The 22,403-nt window shown below is 46.1% G+C and overlaps 1 protein-coding gene across 1 annotated transcript; it reads right to left on the bottom strand.

Annotated features, from left to right (window-relative positions):
• Nucleotides 1–650: 650 nt before the first annotated feature.
• Nucleotides 651–7,205, bottom strand: LOC143484176 (zinc finger BED domain-containing protein 4-like). The gene is made up of 2 exons (XM_076982792.1): nucleotides 2,051–7,205; nucleotides 651–1,855 (listed from the first exon to the last, which is right to left on the bottom strand). Exons 1-2 carry the CDS (start codon nucleotides 3,388–3,390, stop codon nucleotides 1,324–1,326), a joined length of 1,872 nt encoding a protein of 623 aa, XP_076838907.1. The 5' UTR covers nucleotides 3,391–7,205; the 3' UTR covers nucleotides 651–1,323.
• Nucleotides 7,206–22,403: the final 15,198 nt, after the last annotated feature.

A 22,403-nucleotide genomic window follows, 5' to 3' on the forward strand; every position in this document is an offset into this window, starting at 1 on the left:
GTTGCTGCCAGTCAAGCCCAGTCAAATGAAGTAATCTAAGTAACTCAGCATACAGTGTTGTTATTAAAAGTAAATGTATCTGTAAAATGTTAGCTTTATGGGGATAAAGGGTAAAAATTGTTCAGATGATGTAATTTAATTGATTTAATTAATAATTGATCTTCATGATGCACATTTTTACTTTTTATATGTAGACATGGTCAGTTCAGAGCTTTTGATATGTTCTGATATACTGTGTTATATGTTCATTTGTCTCTGTTATGAAGTTATACACACCTGGTTAAAGTAGATGTTTATCGCTTTTGTACATTTATACAAACTATTAACTGAATTCTGAACTACCGAATTAACTGTCCTGAAAAAGTAAAACAAAATGTGGAGTTTAGTTATGCCACATTAAATGATATTTGTGTAATTTAACATATTGGGGGTGGGTGAATAAAGTTTAATAACATTTAAATGAAATCTTGTCTTTTTATATTCATTTGTTTAAGTCAGAATGTGTATGCTAAGTGTGTTTTGAGTGGTTGTTGGAAGGTAACAAAACCAATACATCTTAAAATGTAGCCTTTATTAGAAAATGTTTACAAGCAAGTATACAAACCTTGAACCAAATCTGTGATCATGTATGTTTTACAGAGTATGTGGGGTGGAGCTGGTCCAGTGTCGTTCTAATAACTAGAGATGCACCGATCCAGCTTTTTTAGTCCCGATACCAATACCGATATAATGGCTTTAAGTATCGGTCAATACCCGATATCAACCGATACCAAATTTTACATTACTTTCTTAAATGAATATGAACACATCAAACTAATATGAATATGATATATTATTTATTATTAAAGCCATGCAACAGCATAAACATTCTGTTCAAATATAAAAATCTTAATTAGTCAAAATTTTGTCAGAAAATACAAAAATATACCAGCTGCACCAAGTGCAGATAAACTATTGATAAACTATTAATCCACAGATAAAGTACTGTAAACAGATATTGCACTGTAATATAACACAGAGCAGCATTTGGTTGAGGATATATTGATAACTTAAATATTCCTATAAATACACACCAAACCTCCAAATAGTGTAAACAGGTAATAGTGCAATATAACACAGAGCAGCATTAGATGAGGTAACTTAAATATTCCTAAAAACACAATCAAATCTTCAGGTAGTAGTGCAATATAAGAAGAAGCAGATCCAAAAAATAAAGTAACATGGAGTGAGGATCTATTGGAAACTTAAATATTCATAGCAAACATACTTTCAAATACCGTAAACTATTTAACGCAGTAACATATACCAAATAGTTCTAGCCCCTCACTCAAGCCCTTGGAGCAGGTTCTTGCTCAAGAAAGCAAGCATCTCTACTCTGTCTGCAGTTAATCTATTTCTCTTCTCATCCATGATGTTTGAGACTGTGCTAAATAGTCTCTCGCTTTCAACACTGGTGCATGGGGCACACAAGTATTTTGTGGCAACAGCAGCAAGGGCAGGGAACCTCTGTCTGTTGACTCCCCAGTATTGGTATGGGTCATCTGATGCAGGAACGGTTTTCTCTGAGTAATAGGTCTGCACTTGGACAGCGATGCTAGAAGTGCTTGCTGCACCAGGTTCCTCACACTCCACAAGAATTTGCTCAAACTCTTGCATAAAGCTGCTTTTACTTGAAGGTGCTGCTGCTGCTGGTGGTGGTGCCAGTGTTGTTGCTGCTGCCTCCACATGAGGCACTTTTTCAGGTGGCTCTGCCTCATCTGTTGCATCAGATGTGGTGCTTCTCAGTTCTTCTTCCTCCAACTCTTTGATTAATGCATCTTTAGCTTTCTTTGCAAAATCAGCCCCTGTAAAATATCTGAAACAAAAAACTTAATAGGTTATTATGCATTTGCAATGCAATGCATTTTTATGCATTGTGGCAAAAATAATTAAAACAACTATCATTTTGTTTACTCTGGTAGTTTAGAGTAAGAATGTACCTTTATCTGTGCATTCCTTATATTAATACTAATTTAATTTTTAATTTACATCACATGAACAGTTATCATACCTGTCTTTGTATCGTGGGTCCAGCAAGGTGGCAAGGGCATAGAGGGGCTCATCTTCCACAGCACTGAAGCGGTTGTTCACAGCTTGTAGCAGGGTTGTTTTCATAGTTTTGATCCCAGAGTCACAATCACTTTCTTTACCCAAAATACGCTTGAGAACAGTGACAGCTGGAATTACATCAGCAGCAGAAGCTGTGGATGAACTCACTTTCCTTGTCAGTTCTTCAAATGGAGCCAGGACAATCATTGCTCTCTCCAGCAAGGCCCACTGAAGGGAAGTCAATGTTGCAGGCAGGTCATGATCTGCAACATAGGCACTCAGAGCTCTCTTTTGCTCCAGAAGGCTTTGCATCATATAGTAAGTGCTGTTCCATCTGGTTTTTATATCTTGCTGAAGACGTTTTGGCTGCATTTGCATTTCAATCTGGATGTCGTGTAGCCGTGAATATGACAACTGAGAATGTTTGAAATGCCCAATAATCTGCCTGCACTTTGTCAGCGCATCATTTAGGCTCCTTTGAGACAGCAAACCCTCGTTGACAATTAGCTGTAATGTGTGCGCAAAGCAGCCCAAGTTGCACACTTTCATACTGCCCATCGCCTTCTTCATGTTTGCAGCGTTGTCGCTCAACATTACATGCACTTTATCGAACGGGATTTCCCACTCATCGATCATGGTTGTCAGCGCTGTCGCAATAGCGTCACTTGTGTGTGAGCCGCGGAAGTTTTTTGCTCCGAGCATTGCACTGCGGTGCTCACAGGTGGGGTTGAGCCAGTGCACTGTGAGGCTTAGCAGAGACATGGGGCTCACATCAGATGTCCAAATATCTGTTGTAAAGCTGAGAACTTTTGCACATTTTAGCTCACCTGATATTTGCTTGCGGACTTTACTGTAGAGCTCGGGCAACGCTGTTTCCGAAACATATTTTCTTGACGGCACAATGTATCTTGGTTCCAAGTAGTCCATTAGACGACGAAATCCTACATTTTCCACTATATTCAGTGGTTGTAGTCCTAAAACAATAAACTCCATCACCCTCGCAGTAATTTTCTGGGCTCTTATGCTGTTTGTTGGGAGTTTTTCCTGTCTTAGAAGAGTGTCCGCCAAAGTTGCCTGTTTAGTTGTACTTTTTCCTTTCGAGTTGGTTAGTTGGACAAACTCTGCGTGCTCTTTAGCGTGGTGCTTTTGTAGGTGCCTGATAAGGTTAGTAGTATTGTACCTCGTAACGTTATCACCGCCCCTCGACACTTGTCTTTTGCATATGTTACACAAAGCTGTTGGACTTGTTGGTGAGGCGAGTGTGAAAAACCTCCACACGGCTGATTCTTTGGATCGCTCCATTGTTGCTACTCGTGTTTAACCATGCGGGAGCCGTGAAGCATTACGCACGAGACGTCATGACGCTCTGCGTCAGTGGCACTCAGTAAATGCATACAATGGCAGGAATAAATGGAGCAAAAGATCGGTCATTTGGATCGGCTTCTTTTCACGTTTTCCTATCCAGAAAATTTTTCTGGATCGGACCCGATATCCGATACCAATATCGGATCGGTGCATCCCTACTAATAACTATAATTGAGTCTGTGCCATATTTGGACCAGACATGAAAATGAGTCATAAATCTGAGCTAAATGTAAATTAAATTCACCAGTGCTGTGCCAGTTCTGGCCCAAATTCAGACCAGAGGTGCAAAACGTATCTGTGCCGGTTTGGGCCCGTTGTGCAAAAATAAGCCGGGCCAAATCAGTTTGCCAGATTCGTTACAGATGTTGTGATTGGTCTGGGCCAGGTTAGGACCTGCGTCTGTGTAATACGCTTGGTTCATTGTCTCCCGAAATCTCAGCTCCAAATGATGTTTTCAATGCAATTATACCCTTGAAGATTGACTCTTAGACACATACGTATAAGTGGTTGAAACCTGTGCAACAGTTCAGCAATTTTGACTCAACTTTAAAGGAACTCTGGCTTGCTTCGAGCAGATAGCGAAATATCAAAGCATCAAAATGGAGCGCTCTAAAGCTAGCAGTGTAAAGAGGAAGGATAAAGCACCGAACACGCCAAACCACAAGGCTCTCATAAAAGAGCGTGCGTATGCGGAGAACACCAATGAACCTTCCTGTGAAGGTATGGAAGAGGGTGAAGAGGTGGTCCTGCAAACTTTACCTTACTCTCCACTAGTGTTGTCACGATACTAAGAATTACAACTTCGATACGATACTTTAAAAAGTATTGAAATTCGATACCATTTTCGATACCAAAGTCAGATACTGTGCTAATTTCTGTTTTAAAGGCTTTTTATTAATTTTTTTTATAAACAAACAAATGAATATTGTATTTGTCACGGTGAGGCGGCCCCCTACCGGCCGCCTCTGTCCACAGCGGCTGTGTTGTTGTTGTTTTGTGACGTCGTGAACGCCCCTCAGGTGGGCGGAGCCCGTGATCCGTTCCCACCTGATGGTCGTTTGTCTGTCTATATATGTCTTGTCTTTGTACCAGTTGACCGCTGGTCATTGTATCCTTGATTTGGATCTATTGCACGGGTTTTAGGTTTGCACACTTTATATTAAACCACCCTTTTTCCCTGAGACTTGGCGTGATCGCTTCCTTTTTGTTGCTCACACCTGCCCGTCACAGAATGACCAGCCCCTCTTCGGAAGCCGCCGAGTCTCTTTTTCTTTCTCCTTCGTTCGTGGTCATGTCTCGTGGTAAGTGTTTGTCTGCGTGGTGTCTGATTGAAGAGATCCGCCGTGCTTTTGTGTTGTTTGTGGCACGGCGAGGGACAGGGCTCTCGCCCTGGAAATACTCTTCGTGTTTGTTGTTTGTTTGTTTGTGTGAAGAGATCCGCTGTGCCCATGTGTTGTGTTAGTGGCACGGCGAGGGACAGGACTGTCGTCCTGGAAATACTCTTCTTGTGTGGTGTTAGTGTGTCCAGGTGAACGGACGTGAGGATCTGTGTGCGTGCACGTTTGTTATATGTTAAGTGTTTTGTGTGTGTGACGCGGTCGCCGCTCGTCACTGTCGCCTCGCTCCCCGTGTGTCATGTGTTTTATGTGGGGAGCGACTGCGACTCTGAGCGGCGCGTCACCGTCGTTTATGTGTAGTGCACGCAAGTATCGGTCCCGTTCGTTCAGTGTCTGCGCACTAAGTTCTGTTTGTCGAGTCTTTGTGTGCATGCTTTGTCCTAGCGTGTTGTCTATTGTTAAGTGTAATTCCACGCTTGCTCCTCCCCTTAAATGTGTGTTTGGGAGGGGGGCGGTTGTGGTCCCGTGCCACTGGGTATGGCACGGAGGGCGTCTGAGGCGCGTTTGTGTTCTATGTCGGTGTTGGGGTGTGTGTGTGTGTGTGTGTGTGTGTGAGTACTGTTTCTGTGCAGGTGCTTCCCCCTGGCGGTGTCGTGGTGTTCCTGGACCTTGTGGGGGTCTCCACCTGGCAGGAGCCCCCTTGTGTTGTGGGGTGACCGGAGCCTGGTCATGAAGAGCCCCTCCCTAGAGGGCTGGGGCCCCCGGATGTTTGGGGACCATGGGGCTCCGGTCTGAAAAGCTCCTGCTGAGGGAGGAGATCCTCCCTCCTGCCCGGGGTGACCAGGAGGCCCTTGGGGCTGCTCCCTAGCCCGCGTCGGGGGTGCTCTGGGCCTCGGTCTCTGGCGCTCCTGGGTTGGGTGGAGGAGTCCACCTTGTGATGAGGGACCCCGGGAGGGGTTGGCTCCCCCAGGAGGCTGGGGTGACCCCTAGCAGAAGGCAGGGGTCAGCTCTGGGAGGAGGTAGGTCCAGGAGGTGAAGAGGCCACGCCTCGGGGAGGTAACCTGCACACACACATACGCTAAGGACGACACAGGAGCCATAGCTCCTCGTCCTCACACCTGTGGGGCTCACCGGCCAAGGGCCGGTTAGGGCGCGAAGGCCCTGTGACCGACCGGGGCGTGGTTATGTGTTGTTAACGGCCCAGTCGGTCCAGGGTCCCGCCCAGGGAGGTGAGCTGACTAACGTTATGTGTTTTGTGTTTCAGCTCGTGGACTGCAGGAGATGTGTCCCTGCCTGTCCTTGCCTTCCTGCCCCTTCGTGTTGTTGTGCAGCCGCTGTGTGCCACACACCCAGTGGAGGGGAGTGCGGCTTGGTGGGGGGGGTCTGTCACGGTGAGGCGGCCCCCTACCGGCCGCCTCTGTCCACAGCGGCTGTGTTGTTGTTGTTTTGTGACGTCGTGTACGCCCCTCAGGTGGGCGGAGCCCGTGATCCGTTCCCACCTGATGGTCGTTTGTCTGTCTATATATGTCTTGTCTTTGTACCAGTTGACCGCTGGTCATTGTATCCTTGATTTGGATCTATTGCACGGGTTTTAGGTTTGCACACTTTATATTAAACCACCCTTTTTCCCTGAGACTTGGCGTGATCGCTTCCTTTTTGTTGCTCACACCTGCCCGTCACAGTATTTTGTTTCACAAATGTCAAATAAATATAAGATGTAGTCCCTACCACATTAAAACAGAAAAATAAATAATTGCACATTAATATAAATTAACATAAATAATAGTAGTGCACTCTGGAATTCACATTTAGAAGCTAAAAAGGCTAGTGCAAAAAGTGTATTTTAAGTATACTTTAAACAACTTTAAGTAACTAAAACTTCAGAATTAGAGTAGAGTTCAGTATTCATAGATGATTGATCCGTTGCGGTACGATCACTCTTTTTTTTCTCCCTGTATGCTGTCGCACTTACGGCTCTTAAACCAACAATATGATAAACATTTGCTAGGATACCATAATCGGACACATAATTTTGTATGCCATAATACTAGAATTGGGAATAATCACCAACTTCTTGGAATGTTTTGTACAACCTTCAGGTGTTTGGCCAGATTCGTTGTGTTAAGCTAGGTTTATACTTTCGCGAGTGACCGTAGCGTGCGCGACCCTGCTCGAACGCTGGAGGTGTTTATCACATTCTGTGCAGTGTTGTCCGAAACGATATGTGGTAGTATACAGAAACACCCCTCAAAAACGGGAAGAAAAATTTACCTGACGAATTTTAATGTTGCTTTGTTTCAGGTTTGAAAAGTGCTGGAATTTAGATTAAAGCGCTTGAAATTGCTTGAAACAAATATCTATCTGACTGAACAGTTCTCTTGTATTACGTTAGCCTCTTGTAATTCCAGGAGGAAATATGAGAGAACGTGAAGACGTTAAGATCAGGCGTTTTGAAAATAAACAACCATTAAATAATGTAATAAAAAGCGAATAATTTCGAGTATATGTATAAATATTTAACTAAATTTAACGTGCTGGGAAATATTGAAATGGACCTTGAAAGTGACGTACAAGTGCTTTAATTCCACCTTGTTAAGGTGTATGAACCCAGCGTTAATTGCGCTGCGGCGCGCACTAAGTTATAAAATTTTAAAGGTGCACGACCTCGCGAGTTGACAGCGCGATTACATCATTTCCGCCGTGTGGACCCTCGCGCTGCTTGCGGCGCGTCAATAAACCAGGCTTTAGCCCCCTTCGTTGAAATGTTCCGAAAGCACCGCCTGCAAACTGGCTTGTTCATGTCCTTCGGTTTTCCATCTGTATCTGCTTCGAATCCAAAGTATTTCCACACAGCACTTCTGCTGCTTTCCTTGCTTATTAAGACGGGCTGCGAACACACTGCGTTTGCTTTAGCTGCCATTTTAGCATTACAAACTGTTCTGTGCATTATGGCAGCTTGGGTGGGTCAAACGAAAGCGCATTTTATGTAAAAATAATCGATTGGCTCCTTTGGTTGGTACAGCTTTAAAGCACCGTTTGCAGACCGGTTTTGATGTGTCCACGGGGTTGCCATGACTGTCTGAAATGTATGCAAAATAATTCCATATTTCGCTTTGTGCTTGTAGTTTTTCAACAAGCTGAACAGTCCGCAATATATTGCTTGGCTGTGTTCGAAATAGATTACTACATACTGGATACTGCATACTGGACTCAGTATATACTGGATACTGCCTACTGGTCCTCGTAGTAGTATGCAGTAGTTTCCAGTATGCGACAAAAGCAAAGCATACTACGGGGTCATGTGATCGTAGCGTTGCATGATGGGATGCAGTACACCACGAGGATAGCTCTGTTTGTGTACTGGAATATTTTGCGGAAATAGTAGGTCATCCGGGTATGTTTCACGTACTGGAAAATTTCATTTTGGTCACATACTGCATACGGCATACTGATTTGGTGCTCGATCAGTACGCCTGTAGTATGTAGTAGGCTATTTCGAACACAGCCCTTGTATTAGCAGCCATCCTACGCAGAGAGGAGGCAAGCGCTGCACTGCTGTACGCGCGCGCACACTGCCCCCGTGTGGCACTCTTTGGAAATACTGCTCTTTGAAAAAAAAAAACGCACTCAGTCCTATATAGGCTGTAAGGTGAACCCCGTTTTTGGTTCTGATCCGCTCCGCGCTCTCCGAACTACATGCCCGTTAGCTGATAAAAATGATCAGGTTATATTGCACTTACCAAAAAAGTTTCGCGTCACAGAATCCTGTACTTTGTTTGAACCGAGACGTTTTCTGAAGAACTATTTTCCTCACGCTGAATGACGATTTTGACGTCACATGACACCACGTGACAGCGCTAAACCAATCACTTAACCGATTTACGACAACAAACTGAAAAAAATGACAACCTGCCTAGTGCTGTCAAATATAACCTACAGAAAGAAATCTCCCAAAATATAAATTTATAGTGGGCATAAAATAATTATCAACAATATTGTTGAATATTATTTTATGCCCACTTTATATACCATAACGCACTATTTAGTATTTATTTGGCCCTCAGAAATACATGAATGAGCATTATCATAATCCTCATTCATGTATTTCTGAATTGGGCCAAATTAATACTAAATAGTGCTTTATTTACAGCACAAATTATGCAATTATGCAAGTGACCTTTCATGTTGTCAGTTGATCAATTAAAGTAAATAATTCCAATAATTATTGATAGCCATCCATGTGTTTGTAACAGGGGCTAAATGAATTCCAAGCAGTGCTTTATTTATAGAACAAACAACTATTGTGCAAGTGGATGATAAGGTTACCTTTTCATGTTGTCATTTTTATAAATAAATGGAAATAATTGTAATTATCAATAATGATCAACAAGGACCCTTCAGGTATTCATTTATTCACTAACAACACATAAAAAAAACTATCAAAACAATGAGGGCATATACATCAACTGGCATAAACTTATATACGTATATACATAACCATAATAAAAGGAATGACAATGACACAAATAGAATAGACACACACACACACACACTCAGGGGCTGGATTTCTTGTAATCATGTCACTTGAAGGTTTCCATCTTCCAGTCTCTGTCCTTGATGTGAATGAGGATGCTCTGGTCATCCTTCACTTCAGCAGCTTGCTGCAACTTGCCTTGCCTTGTACAAAAGAAAAGAACAAAGGATGAATAAATAGGCAGGCAAAAAAATGAAGACTTCATTTTTCCTGGTGGTGTGGTGTTGTAAAATGGTGCTAGGTGTTGCACCCAAAAAAAGGATTTCTTGTGCACACAGATGTACAGCACAGCCAGGACACACCTCTAGAGACAAGTCTGGTTGCTGGGGCCGCCCAGCAACACACAGGGACAGTCCCAAGTGTACAAGTGTGAGAGAGGGGCAGTGGGGGGGTTGGGGGAATGGACCGGGGGAGGGGCTTGCTGCTGTAAAGCAGTGTGTTGACCAGACAGGGCATCAGGCTGAGGAGCCACAATTCTAAACAGGTATTCAGTGGCATATTAACATCAGGCATGCTATGACATTTATACAAACATACTCAGTACCCCATTAAAGTCAAAGTGTGCTTCATTCTATATCAAAGATCTAAAACATTGGAGGGGGGGAGAGGGCATATTATAGGCATGGGGATGTTATGTATTGGAAAGTAATTTCACACCCACACACATCACATTATGGCAATTCAGACATACATTGATATTAGAATTAGACAAATACAAGGATTGGGTAGCGGTGTAGGCTACATGGTCATTCAACTTCTCCCAACATCTGTGTGTGTGTGTGTGTGTGTGTGTGTGTGTGTGTGTGTGTGTGTGTGTGTGTGTGTGTGTGTGTGTTCGGCGATGGGATGCATTTGCATAGACTACCTACTGTGTTGAGGGGGAGAGGGTGATACACAGTCTTACCTGCAGTTAAAGTCTGTGTTTTTGTCAAAGCTTCTTTATGGCGTCTGCCACCCGCGACGACAAATTTGCAGCCTTTCTTGCAAATGATGCAGATGGCAGGAAGAACGGGGCCAAAGCTCGAGATGGGCAGGTGTTGCACACTTAAATGAAAAAGGTCCTCAAGTGTGTTTAATTTCAAAGGGTTCGTCGTTTTATTTTCATTTCTCACTCAGCAAAATCCAGCTACATCGTTACCACCGCTACCTCTCCCTCGTCACGTCTCTCTTCGTTCGTTCTTCTTCTTTTTACCTGTAACCCGCTACTAGCTACTCGGATCTTAATCTGGTCTTTTACTGCCATCTTCTGGCGATAAAGTGCAACAGCACGATTAAGCTAGATACACATCAACTCATGACATAACGACTGTCAAAACAAAGAACAAGAATGAGGGGATAACAAAAAGACCACCGTGGGGGGGGGGGGGGGGGTCCACTACACTCTCCCCTGCTAAAATTAAATGGCGTCCCGACATTTCCCACTTCAGTTCATACTGTTTTCAACAGTTTGATTGCTTGCAGGTTCGAGTCCCATAGCTAAGACACGTATCTCACAACAGATATCACATAACATTTATCTCAAATTCAATCTCATGTGTCAAATGGAGGAAGTCATTGTGCATTACGACCACCATCCATTTCTCCGCAGTGTCCACGGGTAATCTGCCTTAGCTGGGAAAAGGATGACCTTTGACCTAGAGCAAATCAGATCTTAGAATCTCACACTTCACACATCCAAAGTACTGAACATCTTATCCCCTCTACTTGCTTATGTAAGAGTCTGTTCACAGTGACAGTAATTATACTTATTTGTTACTTTCTCCTACCAGGGCTAATCCTTCTTCAATAAAGCCGCAGTGTGATTCTAAGTGAACTGTCTCATCCCTTATTGAATTATTCTCTCTATGTTAAATTTTACTTAATATCTTTGTATAAACATCAACTAACAAATAACTACACTCCTCTTAAAACTAGAGTGCATGAACATAACTTGAAGGCCAATAGTTCTAAGGATTTCTCACTGATGTGAACTAAGTGTAGGCAGTCCTAGTGTGTCATATGTAAGCGTTCTAGGTGCATATCTTATTCTGGAGGGGTACTGTCTTGCAGGCGGGGAGGATGGTGGCGACACCGCTTCCTCTCTCTCTGGATCGGTCATCACCGTCTCTACCTCCTCTCGCTCACCCACGGCTTGTTCTTCCACCTCACCCGCTGGTTCTGCCATGCCACCCTCTTCCACAGGTCCTGGTTCCTCGATTGACTGATGTGGGTGGAACTCCATGGCCTCCGCTCGCAAGTTGCTCGGTTGTTCTGCAGGCTCCTCTTCTGGCCAGCCAGTGATGCCTCTCCAGTCCTCCTCCTCATAGTCTGATGAAGACTCTGGTTCTGTGTGGTGTGTGGTCCTTGTTCTTGTCTTATTGGTGTGTCCTTTCTCAACTCGTCTCTTGTCAGGTTTCTGTGTCTCGACCGGCAAGAAGTCGCAGGGAAGCAGTAGGTTCAGATGAAGCAATCGAGTGCGACCCTGGCCCTCTTCTGGTTTCACTTCATAAACTGGACTTTCTGGATGTTTTCTCTTCACAACTACATGAACTCTCTCTTCCCAGAACGATCTCAGTTTTCCCGGCCCACCTCTTTCTGTGAGGTTTCGGATCAGGACTCGGTTGCCAGGATGTAGTTCTGCTCCCTGAATCTTTCTATCGTAGAGTTCTTTTCCTCTTTTCCCACTAGCCTGTGCTGCCTTGTTGGCCAGCTGGTATGCCTCCTCCATTCTAATTTTCCAGTTCCCTGCATACTCCTCATGAGACACACTACCATCACTGTGTGGAATGCCGAACATACTGTCGATGGGCAATCTCGGATTACGACCAAAGAGCAGGAAGTAGGGGGCATATCCAGTGGACTCGTTTCGGGTGACATTGTATGCGTGAACTACTTTGTCAAGAGAACTTTTCCAGTCGGCTTTGGCTTCATCATCCAGGTTACGCAGCATGGCCAATAGGGTGCGATTAAAGCGTTCTACTTGACCATTCCCCTGGGGGTGGTAGGGGGTTGTGTGTGAGCCTGAGATTCCACAGTACTTTTGGAGTTCAGCAAACAGTTTGTTTTCGAATTCTCTCCCCTGATCATGGTGTAATCTAGTGGGAAAGCCGAATTTAAGGACAAAGTCTCCAAAGATTTTTTCAGCTGCTGTTCGAGCGCTATTGTTTTTGCAGGCATACGCTTGTGCAAAGCGCGTAAAATGGTCCATGACCACTAAGATGTAATCGTATCCTCCTTTGCACTTTTCTAGATGGAGGAAGTCAATTGAGACCAACTCAAAGGGGTACGTTGTCGTGATACTAGTGAGTGGTGCCCGGATTGCTCTCTGGGGTCTTTTACGCTTCACACAACTGCACACGTTGTTAATGTGGTGCTCTACGTCTCTCTGCATGTGTGGCCAGAAAAAGCGCTCACGGACTAGATGGAGTGTCCGTTCAACACCTAAGTGACCCATCTCCTCATGTAACTGGTTTAGGATTAGCGGCCGAAACTTCGATGGCATCACTAGTTGTGTCCGTGTAGATGTTTGGCGCCGGAGAACGCCGTCCGTGTCACACAACAGTTTCGTCTTCTCTCTCGCAAACACTGACAGCTCACCGTGTGTGTCTCTGAACTTGGGCCACCGCTGCTGGATGATACACTGCTTCACCTGCTGCAGCAGGGGATCCTCCTCTTGTGCTGCCCTCAACTCCTCGGGGGAGATCTGCTCGGCTGGGTCATTCTGCGCTTCACTGCTCGCCACCGCGATTGCTGTTGTGATGGCCAGTGGACACAGGAGCGGTTCTCTTTCTTCCTGCTGGACGGACAGACCTTTGGAGAAACTGGACAAAATTTCAGGCTGGATCTGCTGGGAACAGGTAAGCAGGTAGTTCTCAATGTCAAGAGGCATTCTGGATAGTCCATCTGCATCAGCATTAGATTTCCCCGGGCGGTACTTAATTGTAAATCTGAAATCTGCTAACTCTGCCACTGTTACGCCCCTCCCTGGTTTTAGGCTCTCGTCTAGGCTACAGGGGAGGAACAGCAACCATGGCCGGATCTAGGTGGCGAAATATTAGGCATGATACTGGAGAGAACCTCTTAAACCTGGTTTATTTACAACACTACAATGCACAACCACACTTCCACCAGACACAACCCACAACAAAACTCTATGTACAACTCATAAATTATATACACACACACCAACCTCTCACTGGTGCCACACAGGTATGGGAACGGAGGAGGCCGCCCAAGAAAAGAAATAAAAACAAAAACTCTAACTAAATCCCTAACTACTCCCACACATATATACACATACCGCTTTCTTAGTCCTACTAAAAGTACAGGGGTGGCGACCTCCGCTTACCTGATGTTTCTATACAGAGGTAACCTACGTGTTGCACGATGTAAATGCGCGCACGTACTTCCCTGTTCCCCAAACCTAGCGGCACCGCTCTCCCTCTCAAGTGTGGGAAAGGTGTTTAAATACGCCCGTGTCAGGCGTAACACATGGGACTGAACGTCAACAACGTACGTAGCATAACCGCCACACGTAATACACAAACACAGAGTCCTGCTCTTCCTCCTTGGTGAGCGCTCTCTCTCTCTCTCCCTCTCGGTTCTCTCTCATCCGCGCTCTCGCGAGCAGCGCGCAACCCGCATATATATTCGTAGCTCCGCCCCATGCTCCCGCGGTGCAGAAGACAGCATCCAATAGGAACCTGGAGAAACACATGAAAACACCCCCACACGCAGACACACACAGAACTCGAAGAAAACCAAGTTGGGCACGTAACACGCCCACCCCTAAAGAGCAAACCTGTTTTGCGAACTCACAACACACACACGCCCCCCAACTCACGTATATACTCGAGAGAGTGCGTCCGCAATGACATTCTCAGAACCTTTTTTATGGCGGATCTCCAGGTTATAGTCCTGTAACAAGAGAGACCATCTCATCAGCCTCTGGTTGTGATTGTACATTCGATGTAAAAACACCAAAGGGTTATGATCCGTATATACCACCACGGGCAGGGAACTCGATCCAACATAAACATCGAAATGGGTCAAGGCCAACAACAAAGCCAAAGCTTCCTGTTCAATTGTTGAATAGTTCACCTGTTGTTTATTGAATTTTTTTGAATAATAACAGACAGGATGATCAATACCTGCGCTATCCACCTGTAGTAAAACAGCACCCGCGCCTACCTTACTTGCGTCTACCTCCAGCTTAAAGGGTTTCGTGAAATCTGGCGCAACCAGCACCGGCGAAGCACACAACAAACCCTTAGCGTTCTCAAAAGACGCCTGGCACTCAGGAGACCAAACAAACTCTCTTGAGGGGCTCAACAAAGAAGTCAACAGTGCTACCACAGCCGAAAAGTTCTTACAGAACCCGCGGTAATAGCCTGCCATACCCAGGAATCTGTGTAACTCGCGGCGAGTGGTGGGCACGGGGAAAGCCTGTATTGCAGTGACTTTCTCTTTTACTGGGTGCACCTGACCTTGGCCCACTTTCTTTCCTAAATATGTCACTGTGCCTTGTGCAAATTCACACTTAGCGAGATTAAGCGTTAAAGACGCTCCCTGCAGCTTGCTAAACACGGTGCGTAAAGTCTCCATATGTGATGTCCAATCGGTGGAATAAATCACTAGATCATCCAAGTACGCCGAACAATCAGGGACCCCAGCGAGCACCTTATTGACGAGCCTCTAAAATGTTGCAGGAGCATTTCTGAACCCAAAAGGCATTACCGTATATTGAAACAACGCGTCGGGGGTAATAAAAGCAGAAATCTCTGATGCTCATGAAGTAAGCGGCACTTGCCAGTAACCCTTGAGGAGATCTAATTTGGAAACGAACTTGGCCGGGCCAAGTTGATCTATGCAATCTTCCATTCTAGGAAGGGGGTATGAGTCTGGTACTGTTACCGCGTTAACCTTTCTGAAATCCGTACACAGTCTAAAACTGCCATCCGGTTTCGGTACAAGTAAACAGGGAGAACTCCATGCACTATGGCTATGTCTCGCGAGGCCGTGCTTAAGAAGGTAATCCACCTCACGACGCAAAGCAGCCCTTTTCTCAGCGTTCACCCTATAAGCATGTTGCCGAATAGGCCGAGACGTGGTGACCTCTACGTCATGCTCCAAAACCGTGGTTTGCGTTGGTACGTCACCAAAGATTAAAGGGAACTCAGCAATGAGGCGGACTAAGTTGGCTTTCTTAGTCTCGGATAAGTGAGACAGGGCATCGGGCAACTGGCGGATCATTTCCGAGTTTGACAATCTGCATGTTACAGCTGGTGTGAAGTCCCTTAGAGACGTTTCGCTCTCTGTTGATGGTACCTGACCGGGACAGGAAACCAGGACAGGTGTCTGTACTGCCTGCGGCTCCTCAGAAACGACTGAGGAGTCCAAACGCGGATGATACGCCTTCAGCATATTAATGTGGCAGACCCTACTTTTACGCCTCCTCTTAGGGGTGTCAATAACGTAATCCGTTTCACTCAGCTTCCTTTTTACGTTGTATGGGCCGGAAAACCGAGCTGTTAACGACGAACCAGGCATGGGCAAAAGTACTAACACCTTGTCCCCTGCCTTCAACTCTCTATACACAGCTTTCTTGTCGAACGTCTGTTTCATTCGACTCTGGGACCGATCGAACGTCGTTCGGGCCGTGTCATAAGCCTTATGTATCCTTTCCCGAAATGCGCTGACATATTCCAACACGTTTTTCTGAGTGCTTTCCGACAATAACATATCTTTTAGTAATTTCAGTGGGCCACGGACTGAATGGGCAAATACTAACTGTGCAGGGCTAAAACCGAGCGATTCCTGCACAGCCTCCCGTACAGCGAATAACACAAAGGGAACACCATCGTCCCAATCACACTCAGTTTCAAAACAATACTTACGCAGCATTGATTTCAGCGTTTGATGAAACCGCTCCAGGGCTCCCTGTGATTCCGGATGATACGGACTAGCGGTTTGGGGACGTATGCCCAGTGTGTGCATTACCTGTTTAAACAACGTGGATGTGAAATTCGTCCCTTGGTCTGACTGTACTACCTTCGGCAAACCAAACGTGGTAAAGAACTTTATCATCGCTTTCACCACGGCGGAGGCAGTTATTCTCCGCAGGGGAATGGCCTCAGGGAATCTAGTGGCAGCACACATCAAGGTGAGCAGGTACTGGTTACCTGTTCTCGTTTTTGGTAGTGGTCCGACACAATCGATGATAACGTGCTCAAAAGGTTCCCCAATAACAGGAATCTGCCTCAGCGGAGCAGGAGGGATGACCTGGTTCGGCTTACCCGCACACTGACACGTATGACACGATCTACAATAACGCGTGACATCTGCTCTGAGCGCGGGCCAAAAGAAGTGCCTTAAAACACGCGTATAGGTTTTAGACACACCCAAATGGCCAGACCATGGACTATCGTGTGCGGCCTCAAGAATCAGCGGTCGGTAACGTGTAGGAACAACTATCTGGGACACTCCAGCATGGTCGTCCGTGCTGTGTGAGGGAAACCAAGTACGCATTAACACACCGTTTTGTAGCCCATAACGCACCTGTTTTCTCCTCCTAGCGTCGTCTGGCAACGCAGCCTCAGCCTCAGAGCCTGTTACGCCCCTCCCTGGTTTTAGGCTCTCGTCTAGGCTACAGGGGAGGAACAGCAACCATGGCCGGATCTAGGTGGCGAAATATTAGGCATGATACTGGAGAGAACCTCTTAAACCTGGTTTATTTACAACACTACAATGCACAACCACACTTCCACCAGACACAACCCACAACAAAACTCTATGTACAACTCATAAATTATATACACACACACCAACCTCTCACTGGTGCCACACAGGTATGGGAACGGAGGAGGCCGCCCAAGAAAAGAAATAAAAACAAAAACTCTAACTAAATCCCTAACTACTCCCACACATATATACACATACCGCTTTCTTAGTCCTACTAAAAGTACAGGGGTGGCGACCTCCGCTTACCTGATGTTTCTATACAGAGGTAACCTACGTGTTGCACGATGTAAATGCGCGCACGTACTTCCCTGTTCCCCAAACCTAGCGGCACCGCTCTCCCTCTCAAGTGTGGGAAAGGTGATTAAATACGCCCGTGTCAGGCGTAACAGCATCCAATAGGAACCTGGAGAAACACAAGAAAACACCCCCACACGCAGACACACACAGAACTCGAAGAAAACCAAGTTGGGCACGTAACACGTAACAGCCACCCATCTCAGCAGTGTTGCACTCAGTTTGGCAGTGGTAAGCACATACGTTAGAGGATTATTATCAGTATATACTACAAAATTTGGAGCATAATACAGATAATCTCTAAATCGCTCACAGATGGCCCATTTCATTGCTAAAAATTCTAGTTTACCAGAGTGTAGATGGTAATTCTTCTCTGGAGTAGAGAGAGTGCTGGAGCCATAAGCAATGACCCTCAGCTTCCCTTCTTGTCTTTGATACAGCACTGCCCCGAGTCCGTCGCAGTGGAGTACGAACGGCTCTTCGAAGTTGGGGTAGCCCAGTACAGGGGGGCTAGACAGGTGATCTATCAGCTGACCAAGAACAATACTATGCTCCTCTGTCCACTTGATACGCTGATGTGAGGGCACCTGGGTTCGCTTGTTCTTTTGTGACACTGCTGTTCGCTTCTTGTGGTCAGCCCTGGCGTCCTGGCTTGACGTGTCAGAGCACAACAGGGCATACAGAGGCTTAGCAATGCGAGAGAAATTTGGGACGTATGCTCTGTAGTATGAGATGAAGCCAAGTAGTTTCCTCAACTCGCCCACGGTAGCTGGTTTTTGTTCCTTCATATCTTGCACTGGGGCCACCTCTGCTGGATCCATGGTGTAGCCGTCTTTTGTCACTATCTTTCCCAGGAATCTGACCTTGTCCTTGAACAGCTCACACTTCTTGGCAGTCAGTTTCACTCCACGTTGCTGATAACGTTGAAGCACTTTCCTCACATCATTCAGGTGGTTTTCAAAGGTTCGACTGTGACACAAGTTGTCATCTAAGTAGGGCTCACATACCTCATCTCGAAGGCCAACCAGGCATTCCTCCATGCTGCGTTGGAATTCAGACGGGGCTGACGACAAGCCGTATGGGATTCTTACCCACTCGTAGAGTCCCCAGGGTGTTATAAAGGCGGTGTGGGGCCTGCTACTCTCCTCCATGAAGCCCTGATGATAGGCCTTGCCTTGGTCCAACACTGAGAACCAGGAACTACCATGCAAGCTGTCCAGCATGTCTTGGATGCGCGGAATGGGATGGCGATCAGGCAGCGACTTTTGGTTGAGCTCCCTATTATCGCAGCACAGACGGAGAGTCCCATCTTTCTTCCGCACACAGACAATAGGTGACGAGTAGTGTGATCGTGATTTCTGAATCCAGCCCCTGTTCAGTAGGTCCTCCAAGTACTGCTTGACGTCTCTGTGTAGGGGTTTAGGGACAGACACATAAGTACGCCGTACTGGTGTTTGGTCAGTGAGTCTGATTTTGAGTTGCAGAGAAGGGATGCAACCCACATCATTTTCATCTTTCGCGAAGGCTTGACACTCTTCCCTCAACATCTGTTTCACCTTGTGCCGCTGAACGAAGGGGAGGTGAGTGAGATCAATTGGTGGATCATACCTGTCTCTGTCATCCAGCTCCATTTTAGCAGGCTGGAGTTCCTCACTGCTGACTTTTGGGGGCGCCACAAGAGAGACTGGGGAGACCACAACTGGCTGGCTTCTGCAGGATAAACAGCTTTGACAAACTGGACTTGCCCCAGTACTGAGCGTGGGCTCAGGGCGATGTCGTGGCATATTTTATTGGCGATAGGCAGGGCTAGGCGGGAGTATGTCCCTTTACTAAGTGATATCACATTCTCGGCCATACTGAGACCATCTGGCCAGGGGGCATGTTCGTAAGGCATGAAAATCGCTTCCTTACTGGCTATCAGGGGCCCTGTCCTCACAGAGCACCTCACCCTTTTCACTTGGCCAGCCAGTATCACCTCCCTCTGCCTTCCCATTCTCACCACACCATCGCTGCACTCAGGGTCACTGGCTTTTATTATTTTTACAAACATTTCAGTCTTTTTGCAGTCAAAAGAGAAAGCTGTGCTTACAGCCTGTGTTATTACCTCCTGTTATTACCACCCCACTCTTCAACAGCTGTTCGATGACGTTGTAGCCAAAGATTGGCTCCTCAGCTGCACCCTTCTCACTGGTCACCAGCATAGGCACTTGAAGCATGAACTGCGGGGCTTGCGCTGGCTCAAGTTGGAACTCCACTTCCACCCAGCCCCGAAACGGGATGTCTGTCTGGTTGACGGCTTTTCCTACTAAAGTGCCAGGGCCAAGTAGCTCTTCAGTGTCGCGAACTCTAACCTTTGGGATGTACTTCTTCCTCCAGGCTTCACTGATGAGGCACACTTGCGACCCCGTGTCCCATAATGCTTGAGTCCTGACGCCATTGAAGCAGCAGTTCACCATGCACTTCTTCCCAATGAGACGTAGCAGCTGAGATTGATATCGTGGAGAGATATGGCTGACGTACACTGATCCCGCAAAACGCTCACCTGGTCCATCTGCTGCTTGCAGTCTCTCTTCTAACTGTGGAATGCTGTCCCTCAGGGTCACCTGCGTGTCACGTGACTCATTGAGCGGTTCCTGAATGGCAGGGGCTACGTTTCCTATGCTTTGGCCAGAAATGTTCACAGTGTCACCGTTACCTCTATAACTCCGCTGACCCCTACAGCCTCGAGAGAGGTGTCCAGCTAGGCCACATTTGAAACAGTGGTCACATTGTTCCTCACTACCTCTCTCCTGACATCCCCTGCATGCCCGTCTGGTTCTGGGTTGGAGATGGTTCGGTGGCCGTGGTGACTGGTGAACATTCTTCCTCAGCTCCGCTACTTCCTCCCTCAGTTGCTTAACAGCCTCCATCAGTTCCATTTCCATTTTACTTTTTGCAGCAGTGACCTTTTGACTTTTGACATTGGCCCTGGCTGAGGCGTTCTGTCCGAATAACTCAACGGTGTCTGCTTGTGACTGATCCAGGGCTGTCTCTGCCAATAACTCGTTTACTCTGGCGGGTTTGACTGGGAGACTCCTTTTCATTTTCTGTTCTCTTTCCAAATCAACAGCGGCCGCATCATTCATTTTTTCTATCAGAGTCTCATCAGTCACGCTCTGGTCATCCATGTAACATTTTAGTTGTAGCTTGATATTGTCACTTAATAGCCCGGTGCTAAGTGACCTGAGAAATTTCTTCTGGATTAGGTTGGGGCTATACTGTACATCAGCACTAGAATCAGAAGCAGCTACCATCAATCTTTCTTTGAGTTCAATTGCACGAAATAGAAAGTTCTGAGGTGATTCTTTTGTATCTTGAGTGATATTCACAAGTCTGTGAAACATATCTGTCGTGCTATTTTCTTTGAAGTGAGCTTTCAGAATTATCTTTAAATGTGCCAGTGTCAAATGACTCTTGCTTTCCAGCATATCTCTTAAACTCAGTCCTGGGGAAGCAGCTTTCACTACCGCTTCCACAATTTCTGCATCACTGTGGCCTTTACGTTTTCCCGTATCAATTTGATGCATGAGACTGGTGTATGATAGCTTATCCTTCTGTCCCAGCTCACCTATTTGGCCGCTAATTCTGAATTCACGTCTGATGACCACTTCGGGAGCTCGGGGAGGGGGAGATTGAGGGTCAGTGGGCGAGCTAGTTGGCTTACTTATTTCCTCTCTTAGCTGATTCAATTCTTCCCCGATCATTTTTGTTGACTCTTGGAAGCGTATCTGTATTTTGGCATACCGTTTCTGTAACTCCTGTAGCTCACGCACGCTGGCACCTTTTTCCCCATCCCCTTCCGGTCCACTCTGCCTCAACATTTTAGTGGTATTTATCAATTCTCGGATAAATCGTTCTGCCGCATTTTCATCTTCATTTTCAATTGCTCTCTCCACCGTTTCATTTATTGTACGGATCAACGCATGCCTCTTTGTTGTGTCTGACGAAACTTTAGCTTGGCTACACACCTGATTTAACTGCTCCAATGTCAGCGGGCACAGTAGCTCCGTTAGCTGATCTTGCAGCTGCTCCAGCTCCATCTCGTGTGTTCAAACTTTGTTCCCTCAGACGGCTTTCGTCACGTTGATCCGCCCCACGTTGGGCGCCAAATTTTGTTGCACACTTAAATGAAAAAGGTCCTCAAGTGTGTTTAATTTCAAAGGGTTCGTCGTTTTATTTTCATTTCTCACTCAGCAAAATCCAGTTACATCGTTACCACCGCTACCTCTCCCTCGTCACGTCTCTCTTCGTTCGTTCTTCTTCTTTTTACCCGTAACCCGCTACTAGCTACTCGGATCTTAATCTGGTCTTTTACTGCCATCTTCTGGCGATAAAGTGCAACAGCACGATTAAGCTAGATACACATCAACTCATGACATAGCGACTGTCAAAACAAAGAACAAGAATGAGGGGATAACAAAAAGACCACCGTGGGGGGGTTGGGGTCCCACTACACTGGCTTGATCTGGACCGACGTTTCCTGGTCGGAGTAGTCCCAGTAGTTGAAGCTGGGATAGCCTGTTGGTCATCTCCCCTCTCTGTTTCTCGCACGAGACGCCGTTTAGTTCTGTCGATCTCTCGCTGGTCAATAATCCTCCGGTACCGTGTTGGATGGAAAGCCGCATCATCGGGAATTTCATCAAATCCAGTTCAAGAGTGTTTGAAACTTTCTGCTACATCTCTGCACTCACCCCTCAACTCTAGCCACTGCCGAAGACTATTTCGATAAGTATTCCACCTTGTGGTGGTGAAATTCTGTATTTCCTCATGCTTAACAGACGATATATGCATGTAACAAATCTTACGTTTCGAAGATTTCTTTTTTTGAACACTTTCGGACGAGATTTCCTCTTCTTCGGTACTGCTGGATGAACGCGCTGCTACTACGTCTGCTTGTGTTTACTAGCTCAGCTGACATACCAGCGATCCGATTGGTCCATTCTGATGACGTCTCAACCGTGGCACCTCTCAAGAGCCAAAGTGTTATTACGCCTACCAGGCACTAGTCCTTCCATTAAATGCTGCGA

This window comes from Brachyhypopomus gauderio, chromosome 20 (genome assembly GCF_052324685.1).
Source record: "Brachyhypopomus gauderio isolate BG-103 chromosome 20, BGAUD_0.2, whole genome shotgun sequence".
Lineage (NCBI taxonomy): Eukaryota > Metazoa > Chordata > Actinopteri > Gymnotiformes > Hypopomidae > Brachyhypopomus > Brachyhypopomus gauderio.